Raw genomic sequence first — 11,425 nt, 5'->3', positions numbered from 1 at the left:
TTATAGTAACCGTGGTATAACGCGAAAATTTTGCGATCGCAGCCAAAATTATCTTTAACGTCTCGTCGCGGAACCAAAAAAAGATGTTCACTGGCTGAATGATAAATATGTAAATCCTATCCCTACAGAGCTGAAGGTCATGTTTCCCCGTTTAATTAAATGTCAACATAGGTAGGCCCAACATTCTAGCCAATAACGACAATTGTAACAAACTTAAATTCTATTCAATGAAACTGTGCATATAAACATAATATGAGTGAAGTCAAATGCATACCTGGCTAGGCTGGGAAGAACTAACGAATGATATGAACGAAATATTTTCAATTATTTTTCACAGATTATTAACATGGTACTCCTGAAGTATGCGCACCAAGATGTCGCACAACCTGAACCCTAACCTGGCACACAAGCTGAGTTCAGGTTGTGCGCCATCTTGGTGCGCATACTTTGGGAGGTCCATTAACATTATATAAATGATGCAGGAAAATAGAAAATATTACTGTCCACAGCAAACACGTGGAAGTGAACATCGAAAAAAGATTAATATTTACAAACATCTAGTTTCCTAATCTCAAACATTTGCGAATTAAAGGGGTTAAACTCAAACCAGCTGGAAAGCCAATTATTCTGGCATGAATAACATAAATTTTGGGAAGGAATAAACATTTTTCTACAAATATATTAAATGAATTCTTTTTATCTCAATAAACACTTGACTACATGAGTCATCGTATTATACCTGTTTGATTTATTGCATTTTATTCTTATCATAAGGGGTTTATGCCGCACTTTCATGTGTTTTAGGCCAGTATGGTCTTGTGTATACATCCCGTCTTCAATGTTGATATTTACTAACTCCTGTGTTTTTGCTTTTACGAGACGAATAAACATACATACATACATCAATCAAAAATGTCACAAAAATTCATTCCATAAAGCGCTGACTCCCACGTTTAGGAATATTGTTTAAAGTGCAAAAGTGTTTCTTGGATCCAATTTGCATTTAGGTATAAATAAGGGCAAAAATACAAAATTTGAGAAAAGAATAACAATCATTTAAATCGCCAATCATTTAAAACTTGCAGGAGCGATTTTTTGCTATCGAATAGGTCAGAAAAAATTCACGCTATCGACTAGGTCATATTTTAAGGGGAGGCTTATATTAAAAACATTTTAAAAATACAGGTTAGGTATTATTTTCAGGGAAACACGATGCAACAGGAAGTAAATATGGGAGATTAGGATATATCTACCAAAATCTAGTTCCTTGATTAAAGGGGTTAAGTGTAATGCAAATAAAATAAATGTTTAATAGCATTTTTCCACAAAGTAATTAATAATATAAATATAAAATATAAGAATATATTAATTAAATGGGTTGGGGGAACATGTATTAACAACACCTTTCATCCTAAAATCTGTACGTTCTAAACCTCACTTAAGTTTTGTTCGCCCAATTCTATAATCAGTTTTATTTATTTTGTTTTCCTCAATTATTTTATCGTCGATTATGCTGATTATGGAGTCAAAATAAACTTATACTAACTTATACTTATGTTTAAAGTGAACAAAAACTGTTTGTTCGGATATATATATCGTAAAATTTGTGATAAGAAATGAAAAAAATTCTCTACAATAAAATCAGGTCATTTTTTGTGGTATAGCTGGCAGTTTTGCGGGTTGTTTAAAAGCTAAAAATTCGACGAACTTCTTGTCTTGGCCTCCTTTGGTTCGTGTTGTGTTTGAGAGGTGCGCAACAGTCTCATGTGGTCGGTTCTGTGGAGCTGGAGGCGGCCTGGGTACCAGACCTAAATCACCGAGCTTGTAATGTGGGAAGGAATGAAGAGATGGTCCAGTCAGTGTTTGCCCTTTTGGTTGCCTGTTCTTGGACTTAGGAATCAAGGGAGCCATCACAGCCTGAAAAATTAAAATTGATATTATATCAGTCTACGCCGAAAATATTGTTCTTGTTCCCGTGACCCCCTTTCAAAGACTCTCAACGACACCGCCTCGACGATGTGGCACATCATGCTAAGCGTTAGGAATACGCTCGCCACCGCACCTCTGATTACTGTACCCTGCGTGCGTTCGCAGGTTCGAATCTCATTCGGGATAGTTATGTGCGAGAGGATTGCTGGACTCCTCGTCGCCGCAAGGTGGTCCACGTAACCGCCGATCGGTTCGACTTCCTCCACCATCAAGTCCATGCTTCCGAAAACAAAAACTGGCTAACTAATCCCATACCCGACATGGAATGGTAACCGGACGAGAGGCCATGGTTCGCCATATGATTAGGCCGTCTTAATGAATTTTCTCTCTCCCAGGATAAATATGAAAATCGTATCCCATCTTACCTTAGGTCTTTGTTTGAATAGATCAGCTGGCGGTGGAGCTTTACCAAGGATAACAGCTGAGTTGAGCACAAGTAACAACCGTTCTATCATGGTTTGTCGTTTTACTGTCGTATCTACATCATCTAGTTCTGGTGTTTGGAGAACCTGGTAGTAATAAATAGTTCAATTTGGGGTGCTCCAGAAGTATGTGCACCAATATAGAGGTAACTAATTTTGTTCGACCACTTGACATCAAGTTGTGTAAAGAGACTGAAACCTATGGGTAAGGGGTTATTCACTTGGCTAACACAGACAGTCCCTGAACTCGTAATAGAACTAAAATAAGGAAAATGGGACAAAAATTATGGCCTAACCTGGACCACATATTAGGGGAGTACCCAATTTTGAGTGTGATGATGGACTGAAAAAATCAGGCTCCAAAAAGTAGTCAATTATGTATCAGTGACTGCTTCCACAAAACCTAGTTGGATTTATCCATAGAAAAGGAGAACACACAATTGAAACTCGATGGCACATCATGTGGAGCATCAGGTGTGGCGGTGTGGCTCAACGGGCTAAGCGTTAGGAATACGCTCGCCACCGCACCTCTAATTACTCTGCGTGGGTTCGCAGGTTCGAATCCCATGCAGGGATGGTTATGTGCGAGAGGATTGCTGGACTCCTCGCCGTCGTTGGGTGGTTCACGTAACCGCTGGTTGGTTACGGCTTCCTCCACCACCAAGTCCATGCTTCCGAAAACAAACAATACAGTAAAACTAATCCCACACCCGACTTGGAATGGTAACTGGACGAGAGGCCGTGGTTCGCCATATGGATAAGCCGTCTTATCAGCTTTCCTCTCCCCCGGGATAAATATGTAAATCCTATCCTATCCAGGTATACACTTGCCATCGCAACTTTGATCACCCTACACATATTCGCAGGTTTGAATTATGTAGGGAGATAATTATTGTGGCAGACGATTGATCAAGCTGTATTCTCGTCTTTCCTGTCACCCAGGATAGAAATGAAAATTCTATCCTAATTACTTCATACCTCAGTCAAAGACTGTGTCACTGCTACCAAAACGTCTTCCAACCTTTCTTTGGCACCGACTTCATCTTCTTTCTGACTCGTCATTTCAAGAAGGTCTTTCTCAAGTGTTGCAATCTGTTTGTTCATTCTGAGAAGAAAAAGAAACATAGTGTGATGACTGATGACTATTTTTTTCATCTTGACATGATAGAATAGCATTTTTAAGCTCCCCAGTATGTTGGGAGGAAGGCAGCGTCGAATACAACCCTTCAAATCAGGGATGCGCAAACCGTGGCCCGCGGGCCAAATGTGACCCACAAAGAAAAAATTGTGCGGCCCAGCGGAAAAGTGCCAATTTTAAACAGTGTGCCCGCGAAACGAGTTTTCAGTTTACCTCAATCAGGTATGTGCAAGCAATTCCAACCTTTTTGCGTCGCAAAGCTTATACAAGTACCTGAGTGCCACTGTCATATTAGCAAAATTAGCTAACAAAATCCAGTTGCAAAGCACACAATGTTATAAAAACGTGTTTCTAACTAAGTCATTACAAAATAACATTGCAATAGACACAAAACTTGAACCAATTCGAGTCTATACTGTCAAGGAAACACAGAAAGAATATTCAGACTTACTCTTCGATCTGAGTGTTAAACTCAGAGTTCTCATTTCTCAAATGCATTGCCTCAGTCTCAAGTTGTTCATATTCTTGCTCTCTCATCTCATATTCTTCAATCATTTCTTCTTGTTGTTTTGCTTTTTCCGTCAACATTCTGATCACCTGGATAAATTTAGGAATGTTTTATATTTTTTTGGGGGAAAGGAAAGCTGATGACCGGATACATGGCCTATGGTGAGCTAAGGAAACACACCTCGTCAGCAACTAATGCACTGTAGCTACTCTTTCTTGAAGAGTCCTGAATTTCTCAAGTTTGGCATTGCCGCGAGTGCTCATTTTATCTGCCGTACCCGATTCCCCCATTACCAAAATGATTTTCTACCTGGGAAAGGTGATACCTAGATTTAACGGGTCTCATGTAGTTTCATACCTAACGTACTTCTAGTAGGCGTAGCATAACAAATTTTCACGTATCAATCCTAACCCCCACCTGACCACGCCATCCAAAAATTACGTCACTACGACGTCACAGTGACGTAATAAAGCCCTTCAAACTATACGAACTGTCATCCAAGACGCGCAGACGAGAACTCGAAATCGAACAGCCATTTCTCTCGTTTTCTCGTCGCAACGATCCCAATAGGAGAGAGATTGCTGACGTTAGTCAGTTCTTTATCGTCGGCGCCGATGCCATTTCGGGCCATCGTACGAGTATTTGGCAAGCTCTATGATGTGATTGTGACGTCATAATGACGTAATTTTTGGACGGCGTAGTCAGGTGAGGGTTAGGATTGGCATGTCAGAAAATTGTTATGCTACGCCCACTAGAAGTATGTTAGGTACGAAACTACAGGAGACCCGATTTTACTACCTGTGGCACTTATCACTCTTGACTAAAGATTCACATTTATTTATCAGTTCATGCGGATATGTGAATAGTTGAACAGTTAATTGCCTCTATGAATGGGGCAACACATACCGCAAAAGCTTGTTATAAATAGCAATTTCTTAGGACACCTTAAATTCAAATTGCTAGACGAAGAAGTACAATACTTGCAACGCTTTTCTTACAAATCAATTACCTTCAAATTGCTGTGGTTCTTCTTTGCAAATTCCTCTTGTGTCGACTCCAACAGTTCAATTTGGATTTTCTGTTTCTGATCTTTGTCAGTTAAATCATCATTCTCCTGAGAATATGATAAGAATAGTCACAAACAAAAAATTTTTTGGCCCTTTCGCTCTGAACAAGGCCATGTATAAAAGCCACTGACATATAAAGCCATACTGCATAGGATAGGATTTACATAATCAACTCACGGGAGTGGAAGATTGATAATACGGCTTAGTCATATGGCGAACCACAACCTCTTGTCCAGTTACCAGTCCAAAGAGGGTATGGGATTATTTAGCCCGGTATTTGTTTTCAGTAGCATAGACTTGATTGAGAAAGTCGTTACCGACCAGCGCTAACTGGGAACCATCCTGCAGTGTCGAGGAGTCCAGTAATCATTTTAAACATAAATATCTATGCATGCGATTTGAATGTGCGAACCCACGCAGGGAAATCAGTGGTGTGATGGCAACCGCCGAGCTTTCATATTCAATACTTAGGAAAGGCAACAATGGTGTTATTTTATCATTGAATACCTGAATTAGGTCTTTAGTTTTTTCAGACATCTTTGACAATTGAGAGTTGATGGAAACGTTTTCTCTGATCGTCCGTTTTGTGGTGTCGGCCATCTGCTTGTTCGATACCTTACGAAACTCTGCTGCCACCGTGTTTACTCGTAAAACCATTTCTTTTTTGAGTCTGAGCGATGAAAAACATAAATTTTAGAACGGTCCAATATGCTGTCACAGGAAAAAATCAGGTTCCAGTAAAAGAGGCAGGCGATACAGAAATATGATAGTCATAGTCAATTTTATTTTTCCATACAGTAAAAAATAAGCTACGGAATTGAGGAAAAAAAATTAAATACATACGTTTTCACTAGGGGAAAGAAGACGCGGGAAACCAAAACTGGTTATCGAGCAGCGACACCCAAAGTTCAATATCTGATTAGATTTGTAAGGTCGCAAATTGAGTTTTTAAAAGCAGCTACTTATGTATCAGTGTACAGAGCCTTGCGTAGAATGAAAGACAAATACAGTATGTGACTGTGAACCATAAAGATTGTATCCCTTTCAAAATATAAGTGTTACATATTGGCGGTGTGGCGCATTGTGCTAAGCGTTAGGAATACGCTCGCCACTGCACCTCTAATTACTCTGCGTGGGTTCGCAGGTACGAATCCCATGCAGGGATAGTTATGTGCGAGAGGATTGCTGGACTCCTCGCCGTTGTTGGGTGGTTCACGTAACCGCTGGTCGGTTACGGCTTCCTCCACCATCAAGTCCATGCTTTGGAAAAACAAATAACTGGCTAACTACCTGACCCGACATGTAATGGTAACCGGACGAGAGGCCGTGGTTCGCCTTATGAGCTGTCTGATCGGCTTTCCTTTTCCCCGGGATAAATTTGTAAATCATATTTCATATATCAGTAGCAGTTCGTATAAAGACTTGTTTGGAATGAAAGTGTGAAAATTCCTCATAAAAACCCATCAGTCACCTGTCTTTATCCACCACAGCTTTTCTTTCCAAATTATAAATTGTTTCTTTATGGCTTTCTGCTTGTTGTCTCAGCTTTTCTTCCATGTCGGCAAATTTTTTCATCAAATCATCTTTTTGAACCTGGAAGTAAAAAAATTTTTATACAACGATTATTATGGTCTTTCACTCCAAACAAAGCCTTGTACAAATATCCATTGATATGTAAGGCGCTACTAATTATGAAAGGACTGGAATCTTCGCAGTTACACCTGTAACTTCAAATTTGCCATGCCGACATAGCAGGTTCTTATTAATGGGCAAACCACGGCCCGCAGGCTAAATCCAACCCGTTGGGAAATTCAATCTGGGCCGCCAGATGCTGCTACAATCAAACTGAAAACCAACTTTTGATGTTTTAGATTAAAAATAGCTTGAGAAATTTGTTGAGATTGCGATTAAATTTAGTTTTGCTTTTGATACACTGTAAATATTGTTCACGAAATGTAACTTTTTATGTCACACTCGCATGGCCCGCCAGTCTAGGTAGACAACATGTTTGGCTCCTGGAAGTTCAAACCCTGCCACAGATAATTGAGAAACAGAAAATTTTGGGGTCGTATTAATTTCTGCAGATTCCATACCTTAAATTCTTCAAGCGAAGACAACTTTCCACCCAGGATCATATTTTCTGACGTCAGCTGATCTTTCATTTCTTGGAATTCATGTTTCAGGGTTGCCAGTTGTTTTTCATAAGATTCCTTTTCTGTGTCTTTGGCCTGAAATGGAGGAATTTTGAAAGTAATCAATGATTTATTCATTTTTTTTCTATTCAGCTCTTATTTTAACCTTTTGCTCTGTACATGGCCCTGCAGAACCAACTTTTGATACCTGATATCTATATATGTGGGGAATTACTTCTTTTTCCACAGACAGTAATCTTTCTGGTCCGACATTGTGTAAGCCTTGGTGAGATGGGGGACATGGGGTTAGAATCTGACCCGCCGTTGCATCCAATTTGTTATCATTTTTATCCCAGATGAGAGGAAAGGTAATAAAGTGGCTCAATTAGAAGGCGAACCACACCTTTTCCACATCTAAATGCTGATAAATAATCTAAGTCAAAATTTTCAACGAAAACTACAAATGCCCAAGTTGACAGCTAATTAATATTAGCTGTATATACAGATCAAAGTTTTTGTTATTGCAGTTTGGTGTTCTCAAAGTTTAACTCTGGATTCAGAACCAAAATTACCCTTATCCGGACGGCAGGTTCAGAAACAAAATTTGCGTTAACCAAACCTGTTTTCTCCTCTCTATTTGGAGTAAAATTTTCTCAGACTCCTCGCTCCTGTATAAAGCTATTTATTCACCTGTTGCAATGCAGCCAATTTATCATTCAAATCTAAAATCTCGTCAGAACGTTGCTCGAGTTGTTTCTTCAGAAATGAAACAATTTCCTTCTTGTCTTTGACTTGCTGATCATATTTCCCTTGGAATTCTTTATTCGAAATATCAAGGGCGTCACATTTCTGCTGGTACCTGGATTAAATAAAAAATATGTGAATTTCAAGCTTTGACCTTGGGTGATTTTTGCCAGGGATCGATTTACAATATATTCTAAAATTCTCTTTGTTGAGATTTTAAATTGACGTTGATTCTTGCTTCTGGGGTGTTAGTGTTATTGTTGTTGTTGAAAAAAACTGCTCCATGCAACTTGCTGGTATCTGGATTAGTAGCATTGTAAAAATTAGAGAGTAGAGTGAAATGTGAATGTGGGGTAATTTTTTGGGGCTCCCGAAGTATGCGAACCAAGATGGCGGACATCGGAATGTAATATGTGTACTAGGTTAGGGTTAGGCCATAATTTTAGATATAAATACTACGGGAGGCTCTTGGATAGTCTTCGAACTGATAATAGGACTAAAATAAGGAAAATTGGAAAAAAATTATCGCCTAACCCTAAACTGTTACCCATGTTACGTTCCGATGTCCGCCATCTTGGTTCGCATACTTCGGGAGCACCAATTTTTTTATGGTTGTTTTTTTACATTGTCACAACCAATTCTGACAGTTTAAATAATTTTGGTATATAAAACGGAGCGTCGATGACCTTCGTCAGCCTCGCATATTGGCCTACACAAAACATTCTCTGAATTATTCACTGAGATGACCAAAGATACATTTTCAAATTGGCCACAAACCAATTAAAAATTGCTAAAGTCATTGATATATTAGTTAAATTTAATTGTATTAGAAAGATACGATGATGCTGTTTTTTTCCTATTGGGTAGTAATTTTTTTTTTTAAAATCAAGTGGAAGTGTTTATTTCTGCAAGAATAATTTTTTGCTTTTTTTGCAGTTTTTTTGCTTGCATGAAAAAGATAATGGGCCACAGAATGGAAAAGGATGAGAATCACCGACTAATGCCTTATCTGAATCAGCGTGAATTGCTCCGCCAGGGGTAGGCTATTTGATTTGCAATTTTGAATAATCAGATAACGGATTTCAATGCCCTTGGTTGAAATAGGGCTGTCCAAAATCGAATATTTTTTTGATTCGAATCGAACCGAATATTTTTCTCGAATTGAACTGAATAATCGAATATTATTGCGTAATCCTAAATTTGTCTGTAATGTACAATAAAAACTTCCTCTTCAATATTGTGATAACATATGTGCAGTCATACCTAAATTATTGCAAATATTTTGCATACCTATGTTTCCAGAGTTATAAAAGGAGATCACAAGCCTCCTTGAACTGGTCAAAAAATTTAGGGTTTTGAAAACTATCAAGTTTTAAGAGTTGGAAATTGCACAGACTCTTTTATTGCCCGAAGTTGCTATTTTAATCCTATTATAACCCAATATTTTTTGTGTAATTTTCAGTAAAATGATAAACAACTATTAATATAGATATAACTGTTGCCTAAAAAATTCAAAATTGTTTTTCGGAAACTCAAAAATTCAGAGCTAGTTTGATGACATTATAATTTGATGATCATATTTTTGCTGTACAACAGCCATCAACTCACAAGAGTGCAATTATTTGTCATAGTAATAAATGGATGAAACAAAGTATTGCCATTAGAAGAAATTACAAATTCTATTGGAAAAAGGTATTGAACCTCCAAAACGTGTTTCAGTCCAGTACCATGTTTCTATGATTACTGACTAAAAAGCTACAAATCGATTCTATTTATAGAACTGGCACTTTTGCTGACACAAAATTTGCTCTTTTCTCCTTGTGTTCTCTCAAAAACGTCATCTTTAAATCATTGTTACCAATAACTTTTCATTTAAGACCATGCATGAAATGGATAATTACATGTCACCGGAAAATAGGAGAGACCTTTTTACAGCAAAGAAAGCGATGGGAACATGTTTTTGCTTGCCTGGTGAAAAAGGTGTTGCAAAGGTGGTCGTGAGGCTCATCATGTACCAAATTTTAGCGATTCGTAAATTGGCCGAAAAGCGCTTCGAATGATTTGCGATTCGATTTCGAATATTCGGTTCGCTTGGACAGCCCTAGTTGTATTGCATTAGTCATTGGACCTTCAGGTAAAACACAAGTAAATTACATGAATTAATAACAAAAATGTGAGGGTACTTAGTAGAAATAGATTGGGGTAGCAATAATGTACAAATACAGAATAAGTGTGAGAGGAAAACTTGCAAGAAATGAAGCACAATGAAGGCTTTCAATGGAACTCATCTGAATAATTATATTTAAGCATTGCTTTTTTGAAATATACATTTGTACCAACTTAACACCGTGCTTCAACTCACCTGTTTAACCTTGTTTCCAAATCTTTCACTTGAATCATAAAAAACTCTTTACTGAGTTCCGTTAATTCCTTTCCACTGGTTGGACGTTCCCCTGTCGCTGATCCTTCTTCCTTGTCTTTCTTTCCCTTCTTTCCTTTCTTTCCTCCCTTCTTTTTCGGAGGCATGTTGGTGAGATTTAAATAAACTATTAAAATTTAACTTTTGATTGGAACTTACTAGTTAAACCAGAAAAAAGTTAGTCGGTCAATTGTTTAATCTAGGAATGTGCAACCTGCGGTCCACGGGTCAAATGCGACCCTCTAGGAAAAATTTTGAATGATGTGCGGCCCGCGTAACGAGTAATTCAGTTGATTGTAAGTAATTCCAACCCCTTTGCGATGAAAAGCCTGTACCTAAGTCCGATTAATTATCCATGCCAATGCCTTAACAGCTAGCTTGTGAAATGAACGCATGTCATAAGATCAATTACCAAATTGTTTGTGCCTGGAACTACTAGAAGTCCTATATTGAATAAAGGTGCGACCGGCGGTTTCACCCAGTTATTTATATCTGGCCCGCCTGCATTGAAGGGTTGCATACCACTGGTTTATTTTATACAAGTGTATAGAAAACTGATACAACACATAAATATATTAATTATTTGTGTGACCGCAGTTGCGAGAGATCAAGATATATCTCCAAGCAGCGACACCTACAACACTGGTACAGGTTACTGCAAAAGGTCACTGAATGAAGCACAACTTCTGACTCTGCAGTAGTTGTGGCAGCCAAATTGTTCTGCTCAATTGTGCCTAAATGGCTGAATATATTGCCAAAAAAATCATTGATAATTGGGCAATCCGAAATGACTTGATTGCAAGCTATTTGAATTAGAACTATTATCTCACTACCGTGGTTTAAAAGTTACATGTTGATTAATTTGTAGTCCTAGGCAAGTAATTATGGTCCACATGCAAGCATAGGTTTTTGAGTAATGTAAAATTAGCACAAAACTTTTAATTTTGCAGACATTCAATAAAAGGACGAAAACACACCACTTTTTTACAACATATCTGCTCGACGC

At 38.2% G+C, this 11,425-nt stretch overlaps 1 protein-coding gene across 1 annotated transcript; it reads right to left on the bottom strand.

Moving 5' to 3' along the window:
• Positions 1–202: 202 nt before the first annotated feature.
• Positions 203–10,733, bottom strand: LOC120327178 (cilia- and flagella-associated protein 157-like). The gene is made up of 10 exons (XM_078120208.1): positions 10,363–10,733; positions 7,947–8,115; positions 7,218–7,352; positions 6,596–6,717; positions 5,632–5,794; positions 5,067–5,171; positions 4,001–4,146; positions 3,390–3,516; positions 2,355–2,498; positions 203–1,917 (listed from the first exon to the last, which is right to left on the bottom strand). The coding sequence occupies exons 1-10, from the start codon at positions 10,524–10,526 to the stop codon at positions 1,642–1,644; spliced, it is 1,551 nt and encodes a 516-aa protein (XP_077976334.1). The 5' UTR covers positions 10,527–10,733; the 3' UTR covers positions 203–1,641.
• Between the last annotated feature and the right edge of the window lie 692 nt (positions 10,734–11,425).

Source organism: Styela clava, chromosome 14 (genome assembly GCF_964204865.1).
Source record: "Styela clava chromosome 14, kaStyClav1.hap1.2, whole genome shotgun sequence".
In the NCBI taxonomy this organism is placed as follows: Eukaryota; Metazoa; Chordata; class Ascidiacea; order Stolidobranchia; family Styelidae; genus Styela; species Styela clava.
This window is presented reverse-complemented; position numbering and strand designations above follow the sequence as displayed.

Coding starts and splice junctions, on each gene's coding strand:
- LOC120327178 (XM_078120208.1), bottom strand. CDS start 10,526: ATGCCTCCGAAAAAGAAGGGAGGAAAGAAAGGAAAGAAGGGAAAGAAA. Junction 7,353..7,946: donor AATTGGCTGCATTGCAACAG/GTGAATAAATAG, acceptor CCTCCATTTCAG/GCCAAAGACACAGAAAAGGA. Junction 4,147..5,066: donor AGAACCACAGCAATTTGAAG/GTAATTGATTTG, acceptor AAATTTATCCAG/GTGATCAGAATGTTGACGGA.